At 42.1% G+C, this 19,190-nt stretch overlaps 1 protein-coding gene across 1 annotated transcript; it reads right to left on the bottom strand.

Annotated features, from left to right (window-relative positions):
• Positions 1-225: 225 nt before the first annotated feature.
• Positions 226-4,792, bottom strand: LOC121005555. Its single transcript, XM_040438330.1, has 3 exons — positions 4,726-4,792; positions 1,297-1,476; positions 226-1,084 (listed from the first exon to the last, which is right to left on the bottom strand). Exons 1-3 carry the CDS (start codon positions 4,790-4,792, stop codon positions 420-422), a joined length of 912 nt encoding a protein of 303 aa, XP_040294264.1. The 3' UTR covers positions 226-419.
• Between the last annotated feature and the right edge of the window lie 14,398 nt (positions 4,793-19,190).

The following is a 19,190-nucleotide window of genomic DNA, read 5'->3' as shown; positions in this document are numbered from 1 at the left end:
ATTTTTATATCATCATATATGCTGGTAAAGCTCATTATCTCTATATGCAACATACTATTACTTTGGTTAAAATCATTTTTAATGTGTATATTTGTCCCTTACAATAAATGACAGCATTTATTACACAAACATACAAGACTACATTGATTACTTTTTAAACTCTTTATGGTTACAGATTTTATAGGCATGCATGCATAATTACAACTACTGTACCATTATCCTGTCTTGTATAACCGATATACAGCTTAATTAAAGTAGCTAAATAAGTTCACAGTATTATTGCTGAAGCTTTATTGGGTTTTAGTAAGAAAATAGCTGAGAGAAATTAGAAGGAATGTCTACAGAGTAATTCAACAAAAAAATCATACATTTTCATGCAAGTTATGTGCTGAGCTGTCAATATACACATATAATGTAGGTTACTTTTTAAATCGTTTTTGGACAGATTTTTTCTTATGATTTGCCACTATCCCCCCTTGAGGTCTTTGCACATTTCTACTTCCTCCTTTGTCTAGCTTAATGGCCAACTCTGGAATGTTGAATTCTGCACTCCTCAAAGACCGCTGACCTAGCCTACGCTTCCGTTTGGCTGGTTGTGGCCTTTTACTATCAATATCTCCTAAACTGTATTTCTGGGCAGAAGGCTGTAAGCCAAATTTCAAGAATAGGTTTTCTTTCTTCAAGACTCTTGATTGTTGATTTTCTAGACTGGGCTTTGGTGCTTTCTTGGGAGATTCTTCTTGATCATTGACAACATCTTGGTTAGGGTTTGGTGCGTCAGTCTCCTCACTAGAGAACTTCTTTCCTTCAACAACTGTTGCAGTGATAGATGACAACTCTGGATTAGCAACCTTTGCTTTTGTTTCCTCGCTAAACGATTGACTGCTTTCCTCACTTGAAGACGACTGCTGCTGATCAACAGCCTGGCTTTCTGAACTGGAGGAAGATTCTCCTTTTTCAAGCACTGGTGTAGCATTCTCAATAAATGAAGGACTTTCTAACTTAATAGTTGCATCACTTTTTATGTTGTCTGATTGAGCTTGTTTTAGGGGACCCCGAAATCCAAAAACTGGAAATCCTCTCCCTGAAAGCAAAAAAATAATAAGTGTTCATATTACATATAAGGTATGCATAAACTTATAACTGAATTCTATATCTGTACAAATGAGATACTCTTTTAGTGCAAAAGTGAAAAGCTAGGGAACAAAAAAATTGTTAAAAATTATTTATTTTATTTCAATTGAAGTATTCATTTAAAGACAAAAAAAAATTAATTTCTATTCCAAAGGTTCTTACCAAGCTTCACATCTCTACGTTTGGGATTGGTCAACACAAAGCCAGATTCTTCTGATGTCTTCTCAGTTTTTTTACTTATATCAGTGCCTAGTGAGCCAGAGTTCCCAAATTCAGGCCACTCAAAAGTGTGAGAACTCTTGTTTGAACTGGGTTGACTAGGGAACAAGAATGCCTTTCGGTCTAAAAAAAACAAAAACCGGTTAGTACCAGAATGTTGAATAGTATGGAGCATAAAAACGGAATTTATTTTAGAATTAGAAAATACAATTTGATCAGCCTGTTTTTGGCCTTATTAACCAAGCATTTTTCTTCCTTTTTTCATTGTCGCCTTCCAAGAGCTATAACTTTTTTATTTTTCAGTGTATGTGTATGAAGGCTTGTTTTTTGCAGGAAAAGTTGTAGTTTTTAATGGTGCCATTTTGGAGTACACATAACTTTCTAATAACCTTTGTTAACTCTTTCTGGGAGGAAGATGTGAAAAAATAAATACTGCCGCCAAGGATTTTTTTACATTATAAATTTTGTGGCGTTCATTTTTTAGCATAAATAACATAATAAAATAATATGTTTATTCTCTGGGTCAGTAAGATTACAGCAATACCAAAAACATATAGTTGTACTACTTTTGTGCAATGAAATCCCTTTTTAAAAAAAGAAAATCTTTTTGCATCAACGCATCTCAAGACCCATAACTTTTCTTCCTATGGAGTTGTGTGAGGGCTTATTTTTTTCCAGATGACTTGTAGTTTTAATTGGTATCATTTTTGGGCAAATAACACCTTTTGAACGCTAATAAATTAGCAATTCTTGCAATTGTATTTATTTATATTTTTTTTCAGATTTCACTGGATGGGATAATTTACATGATACTTCTGTAGTGCAGGCCATTAATGATGCAGCAATACCAATGTAGGGAAGATTTTATTTTTGCTTTTTTTTTTTTCATTGAAAAACGTATTTTCAATGGAAAACATTGTATTTTTTCATTGGAATTTTTTATTACTTTTTTTAACCATTATTAGTCCTGCAAGGGGACTATAACAGGCAATCTTTTGTATTGCTTTTTAAATACAATGCATACTACATTGCATTTTAATGTCAATGTTATACTGACTTTGACCAGCAGTCTATGCCAGAGAGGTGCAGCCTGCTGGGGAACATTCAAGGCAGGCACCAGGTCCCAGCCAGCCTATAAACACATCGTCACCCTGTGATCGCATTTGCGGGGTGCCAATGGGAGACAGAGGGAGTCCAGTCCCTCTGTAACAGCTTACATGCGGCGGGCGCCATTGCCTCGCAGCATGTAAGGGGTTAAACAGCCCGGATTGGCACTCCTGCAGGTCCGGGCTGTTAGAGCAGGAGTGACAGCCCAGCCTAAGTGCCCTTAGGGACTGCCGTAAAAAGACGTATTGGTAGTCACTAAAGGGTTAAATCGCACGAGCATGTTAACAATTAGCATCAAATGAAATGGAAAGATGGCTAATTCCCCCCATTGTGACCCCTCATTACCCGATGTACTGGATGATTAAATCATTCAGTTTTTTTAACATAGGAAAATCACAGTGCTTTGTTTCCCTACATAGGATCTACAAGAAAATACATATAATGGCTTATCATGGCATTTATCATGAGGAAGGGTACTGATAGTGAGGATAATTTTTCATATTGTATCTTTTATTCCACATTATATTAAATGTAAGTGTTACTTTCAAGTGGCAGAAACACTGTAGTTTTGCTTAAAGCGAATGCACAGTGTTGTACAGTACTGGCAAAGTGGATTATATTTTAAGAAGTCTCATCCACACGCTACAAAAAAATCTATTTTTCAACAAGTATGTGCCAACTAATTTCCTAATAAATGATTATGGTGGTGGTGAGAGCTTTGTTCTTCTGATACATGGCTCCAAAAGCTCAATAGTAACAAGGAAAGCAGTAGGTTCCTAAGTGGTCATGGTGGACGCAGACAAACAGTATTTTGTCATTTGTCCTTAGTTGGATATTTAGGCCTCTGTGTTAAAAAATAAAAATGTCTATAATATAAAATAACCGACAGATACATTTATTAAAATCTGCACATTCACTTTACAGGCTATGGACACATTTGCCACAATATCTTTATTATTGGATTTTACTCATTATGGGCAAAAAGTTATTGTTTCAATTGGTCTTTTATTAAAAATGTTTAGCTCTTTTCTCTAAACAGATGTTAGTCTCTGAGCATTTGCATAATAGCAGGCTCTCTGTCCACACTGTGTGCTGTCAGATGAAAGCCCTGATGGCTCATGTGTAGCCCTTATTTATGAATTTCTAACAGCTCATAGTCATTATAGCTCAATTTATGTCAAACCGATAGGAATTTAGGTGACATAAGTGTTGAGCTGTCAGCAGTTCAGAGATAAGGGCTACACAGGAGTCATAAAAAGGCTTCTATCTGATGGGACTCAGTGTGAACAGAAAGCCTGCTGCTCTGCACATACAGAGACTGACATCTGTACAAAGAAAAGGGATGGAAATATTTAATAAAGACCAACTGAAAAAAAAAAAAGATTTGCAGCCCAAAATGAGTAACATGCAAAACCCCCTTACATATACACTTGAAAATAATAGATGTTAATACATTTTTAGACCATTGACATGCATATTTCATCTAAATGATCATGCCATCTAAGGGTACTTTCACACTAGCGTTTTTCTTTTCTGGCACAGAGTTCCGTCCTAGAGGCTCTATACCGGAAAAGAACTGATCAGTTTTATCCCAATGCATTCTGAATGGAGAGCAATCCGTTCAGGATGCATCAGGATGTCTTCAGTGCAGTGCTACGACTTTATCTCTGGCCAAAAAGCCGGAACACTTGCGGGAATGCCGGCTCCATTATTTTTTTCCATAGGAATGTATTAGTGCTGGATCCTGCATTAAAAATACTGCAATGGCGGATCCGTCCTTCCAGTCTGCTCATGCGCAGACCGAAAAAAAATTGAAAAAATAAATGCCGGATGCATTTTTCCGGATGACACCGGAAATACGGATCTGGCATTTCAATGCGTTTGTAAGACTGATCAGGATCCTGAACAGTCTTACAAATGCCATCAGTTGGCATACGTTTTGACAGATCCGGCAGGCAGTTTCGGCGACGGAACTGCTTGCCGGATCACTCTGCCGCAAGTGTGAAAGTAGCCTAAGGCTCAAAGAACAAATAGGCTGAATAATGGTGTGCAAAACAATGTAGTGCAATCTAATACATTTTAAAATATTTATCAAAATTGGATATATAGAATGGATAAAATGATAACCAAATTAGTAAAATGTACAATCTATACCATAGATCTTACGGAAAATCAATTATGCAGCAGAATAAATTTACCATTTACATGATGGATGTTACTTTTCCAAAATGTATGTGTTAGTTTCTTTCATTCTCAGTAGCTTACCATCGGTACGGTGCCTGGCCAAGCAAGTAGCCGCCAGTGAGAGAATAATTAGGATTTTCATTCCCATCAGCGCTGTTCACAGCTTCCCACAGCTTACAGTCATGAAGCCTTTGGTAGAGGCAACCAACTTTTAAATGAGGGTGTATAGCTCCACCTCTCAAGAGTCGTGTCCTTTTGTTCTACAGGAGGGTCAAATGTGTACATATGCAGCTTTCCAGGACATGGCCTGTAAGTGCTTCATTTGAGGCTCTTTACACACTTCTTGATGTTTAAATGACTTTTCTGAGAAAGCATGACGACTCCGAGTCAAGTAATGGAAATATGGGTGGAGGTTCAACTGGAGACATTAACTGGTAGTTTTGTTGTCATATTCTTTAAAATAAGTTAGAATTTTCCTGTTCTCATATATCAGGAGGTGACTAGAAATGATGCACTTCCATTATCATGTTTGTATGACCTTCCTTGGTATTTGAGCTGGCTTCAATTCTTTATCACTAATATTGCAATATACCAGGGATGCTCAACCTGCGGCCCTTCAGCTTTTGTAAAACTACAACTCCCACCATGCCCTGCTGTAGGCTCTCCGGGCATGCTGGGAGTTGTAGTTTTGCAGCAGATAGAGGGCCGCTGGTTGGGCATCCCTGCAATATACAATAAAATTTCAATAATTGAAGACCACCAAGTTACAGAACATTGAACATGCAAAACCAGCAGAAGCTGGGTAAATAGTTAAATAAAGAAAATGCTAAATATTTACCTCTCTACTTCTTCCCATAGTCTAATGGTCCAATACTCAAGTTGTCTTATTTACCACTGTGCAGACCTAGATAACAGGTTGCTTAAAGGGGTTCCCTGGAAATTATTTAAAACGGAGGAAAGCAACCTGTCTTAGAATGTGAACAAGGCTGGTTGCCTCCACTTGCAGAGATGCCTAGGAAGGTGAGGGAGTGGGGCCTCAATCCACACTACTGTCCTGCACTTGCATCTACCACAAAATGCAACCATTGTGCTATGCAGAGATTTCAGCTTAGGGAAGCCAGCACAGGTAAGTGATGTGCCAGGATTTAGCCAAGCTGAGGGCACACAGGCAGGATGAGCAATGTGCACTCCTGTCTGTACAGTGTTTGCTGCAGCCCTATTTCTCCAGTACAGTGGAATCCATAGGACAAGTCAGCAATGTACTAATTTACTGAATCTAAATAGGCATTAAGAATTTGGATGTACAGGTGAAACTCGAAAAATTAGAATATCGTGCAAAAGTCCATTTATTTCAGTAATACAAATTAAAAGAAATTGCATTACTGCAGCTTAAAATTAGAATTTTGTGAAAAGGTTCAATACTCTAGGCTCAAAGTGTCACAATCTAGTCAGCTAATTAGTCCATACCCCCTGAGCAAAGGGTACCTCAAAATTGTTACCTTGGGGTTTTCATAAGCTGTAAGCCATAATCATCCAAATTATAACAAATAAAGGCTTGAAATATCTTGCTTTGCATGTAATGAGTCTATCTCATATATTAGTTTCACCTTTTAAGTTGCATTACTGAAATAAAAGAGTTTCACCTGTAAATGTATTTAGTAAAGCAATAAAAATACATTAATAAAGTAAATTACACAAATCATTTTAGGCCATATGGAACAATTTTATAGAAATCCCTAAACCACCAGGGATGTTGTATTAACAACTGCAGCATCCCATATGAACAATTATGATGGCAGTGACTCTATCAATAACCTAATCTTCAAGGGATATCACTATTAACCCCTTCTCTGCCCAAGGCCAAGACCAATAGCCATGTTGGAATTAATCCATTTAACTACCTTAGACCATCACAGATTTTACCACCTTTCCTTCTCCCACATGTGGTAGGTTACCAGTATGTCAATATTTTGTTATATACACTGCTCAAAAAAATAAAGGGAACACTTAATCAACACAATGTAACTCCAAGTCAATCACACTTCTGTGAAATCAAACTGTCCACTTAGGAAGCAACACTGAGTGACAATCAATTTCACATGCTGTTTTGAAAATGGGATAGTCAACAGTTGGAAATTATAGGCAATTAGCAAGACACTCCCAATAAAGGAGTGGTTCTGCAGGTGGTAACCACAGACCACTTCTCAGTTCCTATGCTTCCTGGCTGATGTTTTGGTCACATTTGAATGCTGGCGGTGCTTTCACTCTAGTGGTAGCATGAGACGGAGTCTACAACCCACACAAGTGGCTCAGGTAGTGCAGCTTATCCAGGATGGCACATCAATGCGAGCTGTGGCAAGAAGGTTTGCTGTGTCTGTCAGCGTAGTGTCCAGAGCATAGAGGCGCTACCAGGAGACAGGCCAGTACATCAGGAGACGTGGAGGGGGCCGCAGGAGGGCAACAACCCAGCAGCAGGACCGCTACCTCTGCCTTTGTGCAAGGAGGAACAAGAGGAGCACTGCCAGAGCCCTGCAAAATGATCTCCAGCAGGCCACAAATGTGCATGTGTCTGCTCAAACGGTCAGAAACAGACTACATGAGGGTGATATGAGGGCCCGACGTCCACAGGTGGGGGTTGTGCTTACAGCCCAACACCGTGCAGGACGTTTGGCATTTGCCAGAGAACACCAAGATTGGCAAATTCGCCACTGGCGCCCTGTGCTCTTCACAGATGAAAGCAGGTTCATACTGAGCACATGTGACAGAGTCTGGAGACGCCGTGGAGAACGTTCTGCTGCCTGCAACATCCTCCAGCATGACCGGTTTGGCATTGGGTCAGTAATGGTGTGGGGTGGCATTTCTTTGGAGGGCCGCACAGCCCTCCATGTGCTCGCCAGAGGTAGCCTGACTGCCATTAGGTACCGAGATAAGATCCTCAGACCCCTTGTGAGACCATATGCTGGTGCGGTTGGCCCTGGGTTCCTCCTAATGCAAGAAAATGCTAGACCTCGTGGCTGGAGTGTGTCAGCAGTTCCTGCAAGACGAAGGCATTGATGCTATGGACTTGGCCCGCCCGTTCCCCAGACCTGAATCCAATTGAGCACATCTGGGACATCATGTCTCGCTCTATCCACCAACTTCACGTTGCACCACAGACTGTCCAGGAGTTGGCAGATGCTTTAGTCCAGGTCTGGGAGGAGATCCCTCAGGAGACCGTCCGCCACCTCATCAGGAGCATGCACAGGCGTTGTAGGGAGGTCATACAGGGACGTGGAGGCCACACACACTACTGAGCCTCATTTTGACTTGTTTTAAGGACATTACATCAAAGTTGGATCAGCCTGTAGTGTGTTTTTCCACTTAAATTTTGAGTGTGACTCCAAATCCAGACCTCCATGGGTTAAAAAATTTGATTCCATTTTTTTATTTTTGTGTGATTTTGTTGTCAGCACATTCAACTATGTAAAGAACAAAATATTTCAGAAAAATATTTAATTAATTCAGATCTAGGATGTGTTATTTTTGTGTTCCCTTTATTTTTTTGAGCAGTGTACATATTTTGCTTTAAAAATATTAATAGTGATTTTTGACTTTGCTTTTTTATTTTATTCTTTACATTGTACATACAGTCAGGTCCCTAAATATTGGGACATCGACACAATTCTAACATTTTTGGCTTTATACAGTCGTGGCCAAAAGTTTTGAGAATGACAAAAATATTAGTTTTCACAAAGTTTGCTGCTAAACTGCTTTTAGATCTTTGTTTCAGTTGTTTCTGTGATGTAGTGAAATATAATTACACGCACTTCATACGTTTCAAAGGCTTTTATCGACAATTACATGACATTTATGCAAAGAGTCAGTATTTGCAGTGTTGGCCCTTCCTTTTCAGGACCTCTGCAATTCGACTGGGCATGCTCTCAATCAACTTCTGGACCAATTCATGACTGATAGCAACCCATTCTTTCATAATAACTTCTTGGAGTTTGTCAGAATTAGTGGGTTTTTGTTTGTCCACCCGCCTCTTGAGGATTGACCACAAGTTCTCAATGGGATTAAGATCTGGGGAGTTTCCAGGCCATGGACCCAAAATGTCAACGTTTTGGTCCCCGAGCCACTTAGTTATCACTTTTGCCTTATGGCACGGTGCTCCATCGTGCTGGAAAATGCATTGTTCTTCACCAAACTGTTGTTGGATTGTTGGAAGAAGTTGCTGTTGGTGTTTTGGTACCATTCTTTATTCATGGCTGTATTTTGGGGCAAAATTGTGAGTGAGCCCACTCCCTTGGATGAGAAGCAACCCCACACATGAATGCTCTCAGGATGCTTTACTGTTGGCATGACACGGGACTGATGGTAGCGCTCACCTTTTCTTCTCCAGACAAGCCTTTTTCCAGATGCCCCAAACAATCGGAAAGAGGCTTCATCGGAGAATATGACTTTGCCCCAGTCCTCAGCAGTCTATTCATCATACTTTCTGCAGAAGATCAATCTGTCCCTGATGTTTTTTTTTGGAGAGAAGTGGCTTCTTTGCTGCCCTTCTTGACACCAGGCCATCTTCCAAAAGTCTTCACCTCACTGTGCGTGCAGATGCGCTCACACCTGCCTGCTGCCATTCCATAGCAAGCTCTGCACTGGTGGCACTCCGATCCCGCAGCTGAATCCTCTTTAGAAGACGATCCTGGCGCTTGCTGGACTTTCTTGGACGCCCTGAAGCCTTCTTAACAAGAATTGAACCTCTTTTCTTGAAGTTCTTGATGATCCTATAAATTGTTGATTGAGGTGCAATCTTAGTAGCCACAATATCCTTGCCTGTAAAGCCATTTTTATTAGGGGTGCACCGAAATGAAAATTCTGGTCCGAAACCGAAAATTCAGGATGCCCTTGACCGAAAACCGAAACCGAAACTGCCTTTTTGCCCAAATACTTTTAAAATACTTTTTTTTTAATGATTGGCGCTGTTATGGAGAGGGGGATCTGTGGGTGGCGCTGTTATGGAGGGGGGGATATGTGCACTGTTATGGGCATAACAGTGCACAGATCCCTTTCCCCATAACAGTGCACAGATCCCTTTCCCCATAACAGTGCACAGATCCCTTTCCCCATAACAGTGCACAGATCCCTTTCCCCATAACAGTGCACAGATCCCTTTCCCCATAACAGTGCACAGATCCCTTTCCCCATAACAGTGCACAGATCCCCCCTCCCCATAGCAGTGCCATAGACCGATCCCCCTACCCATAACAGCCCCGGCCCTGCTGCTCACAGCATCACTCACTGCATCTTTATTTTACCTTACAATCGTGACGCTCCAGTAACAACTCTGCAAGCAGAGCGGAGGGCGGCGTAACGTCACTTACTCACGTGACGCACCTGCTCCGCCCACTTTATGAATGAAGGAGGCGGAGCAGGCGCGTCACGTGAGTATGTGACGTTACGCCGCCCTCCGCTCTGCCTGCAGAGTTGTTACTGGAGCGTCACGATTGTAAGGTAAAATAAAGATGCAATAAACCGCCCGCCCGGCGCCCGCCCGCAGATGGTGGGTGACAAATCCCACACCTCATATTTTCGGCCGATATGTAACAATATCGGCCGAAATGGTTTAGGTACATTTTCGGCCGATATTTTCGGCTGCCGGAATTTCGGTGCACCCCTAATTTTTATGCAACGCAATGATGGCTGCACGCGTTTCTTTGCAGGTCACCATGGTTAATAATGGAAGAACAATGATTTCAAGCATCACCCTCCTTTTAACATGTCAAGTCTGCCATTTTAACCGAAACAGCCTGACATAATGATCTCCAGCCTTGTGCTCGTCAACATTCTCACCTGAGTTAACAAGACGATTACTGAAATGATCTCAGCAGGTCCTTTAAAGGGTTTCTACCACTTCATTTTCACATAATTAGCTTTCAGACACTAGCGATCCGCTAGTGTCTGCTCTACCAAACAATCCTAATATAATAGCTTTTTGTGCAGCCGTTTCGCTAAAAAACGAACTTAGATTGATATGCTAATGAGCCTCTAGGTGCTATGGGGGCGTCATTAGCACCTAGAGGCTCGGTCTACCTTCACAAAATGCCGCCGCCCAGCGCGTCCCTCCAGCCCGCCCATCTCCTCCGAAATGCGATCCTCCCTGTGAGCCAGAGGACGAATTCTCGCGCATGCGCCGTGCGCGTCTGTATTTGGCGCCTGTTCCTCGGAGCACTATGACGTCATTGGCGCAGGCGCAGTGGAGATGTCTGAGCAGGGAGCGATTAGACATTCACTGCGCATGCGCCGAATATAGACGCGCACGGCGCATGCGCGAGAATTCTGGAGTATATGCAAATTGCTATTATAAAAACTTAAGCAGCAACTTTTCCAATTTCCAATATTTTTCTCATTCTCAAAACTTTTGACCACGACTGTACACCACCACAATGGATTTGAAATGAAACGAACAAGATGTGATTTAACTGCAGACTGTCAGCTTTAATTTGAGGGTATTTACATCCAAATCAGGTGAACGGTGTAGGAATTACAACAGTTTGCATATGTGCCTCCCACTTGTTAAGGAACCAAAAGTAATGGGACAATTGGCTTCTCAGCTGTTCCATGGCCAGGTGTGTGTTATTCCCTCATTATCACAATTACAATGAGCAGATAAAAGGTCCAGAGTTCATTTCAAGTGTGCTATTTGCATTTGGAATCTGTTGCTGTCAACTCTCAAGATAAGATCCAAGGAGCTGTCACTATCAGTGAAGCAAGCCATCATTAGGCAGAAAAAAAAAAAAGCAAAAACATTAGGCGTGACCAAAACAACTGTTTGGAACATTCTTAAAAAGAATCAACGCACCGGTGAGTTCAGCAACACCAAAAGACCCAGAAGACCACGGTGAAGTAAACACCCTTCACAACAGTTGGCCAGATCAAGAACACTCTTCAGGAGGTAGGTGTATGTGTGTCAAAGTCAACAATCAAGAGAAGACTTCACCAGAGTGAATACAGAGGATTCACCACAAGATGTAAACCATTGGTGAGCCTCAAAAACAGGAAGGCCAGATTAGAGTTTGCCAAACGACATCTAAAACAGCCTTCCCAGTTCTGGAACAACATCCTATGGACAGATGAGACCAAGATCAACTTGTACTAGAGTGATGGGAAGAGAAGAGTATGGAGAAGGAAAGGAACTGCTCATGATCCTAAGCATACCACCTCATCAGTGAAGCTTGGTCGTGGTAGTGTCATGGCTTGGGCATGTATGGCTGCCAATGGAACTGGTTCTCTTGTATTTATTGATGATGTGACTGCTGACAAAAGCAGCAGGATGAATTCTGAAGTGTTTCGGGCAATATTATCTGCTCATATTCAGCCAAATGCTTCAGAACGCATTAAACGGCGCTTCACAGTGCAGATGGAAAATGACCCAAAGCATACTGCAAAAGCAACCAAAGAGTTTTTTAAGGGAAAGAAGTGGAATGTTATGCAATGGCCAAGTCAATCACCTGACCTGAATCTGATTGAGCATGCATTTCACTTGCTGAAGACAGAACTGAAGGGAAAATGCCCCAAGAACAAGCAGGAACTGAAGACAGTTGCAGTAGAGGCCTGGAAGAGCATCACCAGGGATGAAACCCAGCAACTGGTGATGTCTATGAGTTCCAGACTTCAGGCTGTAATTGACTGCAAAGGATTTGCAACCCAGTATTAAAAAGTGAAAGTTTGATTTATGATTATTATTATGTCCCATTACTTTTGGTTTCTTAACAAGTGGAGGCACATATGCAAACTGTTGTAATTCCTACACCGTTCACCTGATTTGGATGTAAATACCCTCAATTTAAAGCTGACAGTCTGCAGTTAAAGCACATCTTGTTTGTTTCATTTCAAATCCATTGTGGTGGTGTATAAAGCCAAAAATGTTAGAATTGTGTCGATGTCCCAATATTTATGGACCTGACTGTATTTCACAAAAAATAGCCTGTTAAATGAGTTGCTCAGGTTCAGTCATTTGGATACCTAATAAGTGTAGTTTGTTTTTTTACTTTTTACATAATATGCATTGTACTGGGCATACATTATGCATAATAATTGCTTATTTTTTAGCTTTTTAAATATTTTTTTTTCTCGGGTCTTCTCGGGATATGAAGTGAACTGACAGAAGTCAGCTCTGCTCCCACTAAATAAAATACCCCCAGTCAGTGTCAGGGAGGTTAGATGCCTAAGGTTAACAGATTCATTGGAATATCTGGGGGTTCGGATCAGCCCTATGGTGAAGGATTATACCAAATTGAATATTATCCCATTGGTAGAAAAAATTAAAAACTAAATATATGTGTGGCAAAAGTTGACGCTGGGGCAGGCGGACAGAATTGCTTTAATCAAAATGGTTCTCCTCCCACAGATATTATATCAATTGATCCCCTGCCCGATTTGGATTGAAGACGCACACTTTAAATCTCTAGAGAGATTGTTTAATGAACTAATCTGGGGCAGGAAAAGCGTGCGTATTAAACAGAATTATTTGTGGTTGGCAGAGGAGAATGGCGGTTTGTCCCTCCCTTGCCTACGGGGCTATTTTTTAGCCTCTCAATTGCAGTGGTACATCTCTGCACCTTCTCATACATTCTCCAAACTTATTGGAAATTATAGGGGGCCCCAGCATGACATATTTAGCATCTTAGAAACTGGATATATGGGAGAGGGGGGGGATGTATTATATCGCGCTCTATTCAACGTATATGGAATTCACTTAAAGCTAATTTAGGAATTACGCATATATTTAAATTCACCCCATTATGGTATAATGTGCACTAATGAATTTAATAAGATGGAGGATATTGAATTTTGGGAAAGGAAGGGAATAACCAGGGTTGAGGAATTGATACATAATGGTGATATTAGGACCTTAGTGGATATATTTGGGCACAGAGATATTAAAATATTGGAGAAGTATAAATACTTTCAGGTCAAGCCCGCATATATGTGCACTAAAGATAAAGAGGTGTTTATGGTTAAATCACATGAATTTATAGATTGGTGTTTCAACTTATATCAGAATAGTACGTCCTTTCACTAATCTACAGTAAATGGAGAGCGGAAATGGCCAAACTGAATAAGTTCAGAAGTGAGGTGAAGTGGGGTCAAGATATTGGTAATAATAAAACATTAAAATGGGATCTAATCTATAGGAATGTTCGAAAAATTTCTATATCCGGGAATCACAGGTTAATTCAGTTTAGGATTCTACACTGTTTATACTACACACCCACCTCTCTCTCTCGGTTCTATAAGGATGTTACAGATAGATGCCGTAGGTGTCAGGCCCAATGTGCAGACTTCATACATCTGGTTTGGGCGTGCCCTATGGTCCAAGATTTTTGGAGCAATGTTCTTTCCCAGCTCCGCAGATGCTCCTCATCTGATTCTCAGATAGATGTAACTACTGCAGTGTTAGGTACCACTGTATTTGATGAGCAGGGACGGGAAAACCTGCTCTGGATGAAGTCACTCATGTTGGCCAGGATAATAATTGCTAGGAATTGGGGCGCAAAAAACCCTTTGCTGGTATCTGAATGGCACCACCTGGTTGATAAAGTGAGGAAATATGAAAAACTTGCTATTCATAATAAGGGTCAGAAAGCCAGATGGGATAGAACTTGGCTGACATGGTGTCACGAGGGTATCAAGAGCCACGTCTGACTCCGTTATACCCGGGGTCAGGAGGTCGCAGCTGGTGGCTGCGCGCTCTATATCTAAAGATCACGTTGTTTCTTAGTGATTGTTTTCTGTGTTTGCCTTGCTATCCTTTTTGTCTCTATCAGGGATCCGTAGCTTCTCCTCCTCAGCTGTTTCTTGTCTGCCACTCCCAACCTCCTTATATTCTCCCCTCACACTTCTCTAGTTGCCAGTTATAGAGCTTCCTGCCTGGACATCTATACTGACCCACTGGAGTTGTGAATCCTGGTTGTCGTTCCAGAGTGCTACCCTCCGGATCCCTGTTGGGCTTCTTGTTGTCTCCTGTTGTCGCCCACCTGGGATTATATGTTGAGTTTGTATTGTCTGTCCTTCCCTTGGTGTTTTCCTTTAGAGCTAGTGGTGCGGACTAGTGTTCCCACCGCCCTGTTCACTATCTAGGGCTCAGCTTAGGGAAAGCCAGGGCTTTAGGCACGTGATCGGCGTACGGGTGAGGAACCCGTCTAGGGACGTCAGGGCAGCCAGGTGCCAGCCGCTAGGTGAGTCAGGGGTCACCACCTTCCCTCTCACTTGGGCAGGGCCTTCCTTGTTCCCTCCCTCTGTATCACGTATGTGATAGTCACGCCGACCGTGATACATGGTCGTGAGGTCTAGCTCTTGCCGCGGATGTGCTCCCCAGACAACGACAAAGAGGGAGGGGGAGGGGGGGGACTGGGAATAAATATGTTTCTGTTTGGCACTCATGACAGAAAAATGTATCTAAGCTCTGTATATTGTGTAATGTATTTCTGTAATATCATGGCTGTTAAATGTATTTATGTTTTGGATGGAAAATAAAAATTTATTAATTTAAAAATATATATATTTTTTTTTTTACAGTTCATTTAAAATCCCACTATAAAATTACTGTCTTACAAAATTATCTTATACTTAGAATGTGTTAGTATACTCCTGTATGCTAATACATTATGCCCTGTGTCTCTATGGCACAGGCCGTGGTTAGGGCAACACTAGTGTGCCCTAACAGCAGAATTACTGAACTTACAGTCCTGGTGTCCTTTCTAGTTCCACAGGGTTGATTGCAGTGGGCTTACTATCAGATCACTGGGATCTAATCAGAGGAGAAAATCCTTTTTGACCAAGCCACGATCTAAAAGTGAATCACTGTTCTAGTGTTTGTGGTTCCTTTACACGGTGTAGCAGGAAGTCCTCCATTTGAGTGGAAGGTGCAGTGGGAGGAGGGAGGTGCGATGCTGAATACTTGTCCCGGGTCCTAGAAAGTCTAGCGACACCTCTGTTACAGAATTTTAACTGTGCCTCCATTCCTGTGCTTAGTTGCTATTAATAAAATGGTTGCCCGGGTTCAGGCTTTTCTTGGAAGCAGGTACTATGCTACTTTGTATAGCACCCGCCTCTAAAAGAGCCCATAATGACCCCATAAGTGAATACAGAACATGTGATATCCGGGTTTAGCCCTGAACCTGAACAACCCCTTTAAGTTTTTCTGTATTCTGCACATTGAAATCACCATAAGCTTCCTAACTGGCTTCAACAGTGCCAATTTTGCATGTTAATACAATACGTAGATATTGAAGTGATCTGGAGTAATACAATGTCCTTATGACAAAGCTGAACAAGGCCACACTAGAGGCTGGAAGTATTGTCATGAGGTCACTGGAGTTACAAAAGCTTCAGGCATCAATCTTGTAACTGCACATGCTGATAACATTGCACTTACCGTAGGTAAGACAATAATGATTACTATCAAAACTAGGCTCAGATCCTACATAGGGTTTATGTGCTATAAATCCCTGTATACTGTCTTACTGTACACCTTCTTAATTAAATGTCTCTTAGATTCAATGCTTCTGTTACAGTTTCATGCAAGAGGATGAGAAAGTAATATTTGTTATAATGCCACAACATACACTTTCCGTGACTGCATTTACAAAAAGGCTTGACGAGTGATATATGGAAGGACAGCAAGTGAATTGTTCAGTAAACACCTCCCAGAGCAAACATCAAGACTTTTTTTTTCCAGACTTGCTGGTTAGATGCGTCATTTTCCATAGCATGTACAGTCTACGCTCTCAGCTGCATGGGCTTAGTTTCATCACCCTCTTATAAGCAGAGAGCTCCGAGTTACAATTATTGGTTATAATTATTGGTAAACCCTTGCTTAAATTTTCACCTTGTATACAAAAAAAATAAAAATAGGGACTAGGTGTGAATGTATGCACATAGCTAAAAATGGTGTATACTCAAAATAGGCTGAAGTCAGCAGTGGAGACCAAAAGCATCAGTGTTAGGACTTAAACCCTTCAAGACCAAGCCAGTTTTCACCATAAGGACCAAGCCACATTTTGCAAAAAATGACATGTTTCACTTGATGTGGTAATAACTCTGGAACACTTTTACTAATACAGTCCTGATCAAAAGTCCACTTGAAAAATGGCAAAAAAATATATTTAGCATGGCTGGATCTTAACAAGGTTCCAAGTAGAGCTTCAACATGCAACAAGAAGAAATAGGAGTGAGACAAAACATTTTTTGAGCATTTAATTTAATGAAAACAACGAATAAACTGAAACAGGCTGTTTTTCAGCTGATCAAAAGTTTAGGACCACACCTCCAAAAAAAAAAAAATCCCCCAAAACAGAAATCCAACTTCCAAACATGAACTCAGTAATGAGTAGCTCCGCCGTTATTGTTGATCACTTCTAAAATTTGTTTCGGCATGCTTGATGCATGCGTTTCCATGAGGTGAGTGGGAACATTTCTCCAAGTGATGAAGACGGCCGCACGAAGGCCATCTACTGTCTGGAACTGTCCATTTTGTAAACTTCCCTTGCCATCCATCCCCAAAGGTTCTCAATTGGATTTAGATCAGGGGAACACGCAGGATGGGCCAAAAGAGTGATGTTATTCTCCTGGAAGAAGTCCCTTGTCCTGCGGGCATTGTGTACTGTAGCGTTGTCCTGTTGAAAAACCCAGTCGTTACCACACAGACGAGGGCCCTCAGTCATGAGGAATGCTCTCTGCAACATCTGGACATAGCCAGCGGGTGTTTGACGCCCCTGCACTTCCTGAAGCTCCATTGTTCCACTGAAGGAAAAAGCACCCCAGACCCCCTCCACTGTGGCGCGTAGAAAACATCTCAGGTGGGATCTGCTTGTCATGCCAGTTGGAAACCATCAGGACCATCATCAGAGAATAAAACTTTCTTCCACCTTTGAATGTCCCATGTTTGGTGCTCTCTTGCAAAGTCCAAACGAGCAGTTCTGTGGCATTCAAGGAGACGAGGTCTTTGAAGACGTATTTTGTTTTTAAAGCCCTTTAGTCTCAGATGCCGTCTGATGGTTATGGGGCTGCAGTCAGCACCAGTAAGGGCCTTAATTTGGGTCGAGGATCGTCCAGTGTCTCGACGGACAGCCAATTGGATCCTCCGGCTCAGTGCTGGTGACATTTTTTTGGGTCTTCCACTTGACTTTTTTGTTCCATAACCCTCAGGATATTTTTGGAAATTCCAAATGACTGTCTTACTGCGTCCTACCGCAGCAGCGATGGCGCGCTGTGAGAGACCCTGCTTATGCAGTTCAACAACCCGACCAGGTTCAAAAGGGGAGAGTTTTTTTGCCTTTGCCATCACAACGTGTGACTACCTGACAGAAAATGACAATGAATTCACATCTTTTGCACAGATTTGGCCTTTTAAAGGCATGTGGTCCTAAACTTTGGATCAGCTGAAAAACAGCCTGTTTCAGTTTAATCGTTATTTTCAATTAATTGAATGCTCAAAAAATGTTTTGTCACATATTGTACCGTATTTTTCCCTTTATAAGACACACTTAGTCAGTGCGTCTTATAAAGCGAATGTGCCTCAAATCAAGATGGCCGGCCTATTGCAGGATAGCAGGAGCTGTTGCTAAGCCTGCTCCTTAGCGCGCTTCTTAAGTGTGGGGCGAGCGGCGGCAGTTAAGCATTCAGTGATGCTGAATGCTGCCAGCCCGCATGTCCTTACCACAGATCTGCTGTTCGGGTCCGCTCCATACTAGAGGAGGAGGAGAGCAGTTCTTCTAATCTGCATTGCCGCCTGCATGCATGTAACGCCGATTGGTGGTGTGCGCCAGCGGGAACTACTGCTGCTCCCTGCCTCCACCCAGGGGAGGGCTGGCAGCCTTAGTCCTGGGGGGCAAATCCAGTCAAGTGGCCCATTTTTAGCCCCGCCCATTATTAAAACCCCCTCCTACATATAATAGGCCACTCCCAACACACACTGTACAGCTGACATTCTATAGTTGAGGCCTGTCTACACATCATACGGAGAGGGGAGGGTCTGTCCTGGCTGCACTGCCTGCTTATATAACAAGCTACAGCCAGGAAGCTCCTCCGCTCTCCTCCCTCCCCTGATCCTGCTCAAGGCTTGTGGTTCCCCCCCACCATCTGCCACCCGCCCGTGGCCTGCTGCCCCCTTTCGTCGTCCTCACCCAGCTCTGAATCCTCCTTCTGCAAATGGCAGGAGGAGGAGCAGGAGCATCTCCTCTCCTACATAGCGCCACATACCTCTTACATCCTGTGATGTCACCTTTGATGTAGACGTTCTCTTTCCTCATCTTCTCCATTCAGACCAGACCGCCATCTCTGCAGAGATTGAGAAACAGACATTAGTTTCCTGCCACCCCCAATACTATACTGCAGAAACAGTCCCCCTGGAAATACTACTACCACACAGATAGTGCCCCCAATACTGTACCCGCTATGCCCCCAATACTATACTGCAGAAACAGTACCCCTGGGAATACTACTACCACACAGATAGTTACAATTATTAGGACACACTGCTCTAAAAAATAACTGCGCCCAGACAC

Source organism: Bufo bufo, chromosome 6 (genome assembly GCF_905171765.1).
Source record: "Bufo bufo chromosome 6, aBufBuf1.1, whole genome shotgun sequence".
Classification (NCBI taxonomy): Eukaryota; Metazoa; Chordata; class Amphibia; order Anura; family Bufonidae; genus Bufo; species Bufo bufo.
This window is presented reverse-complemented; position numbering and strand designations above follow the sequence as displayed.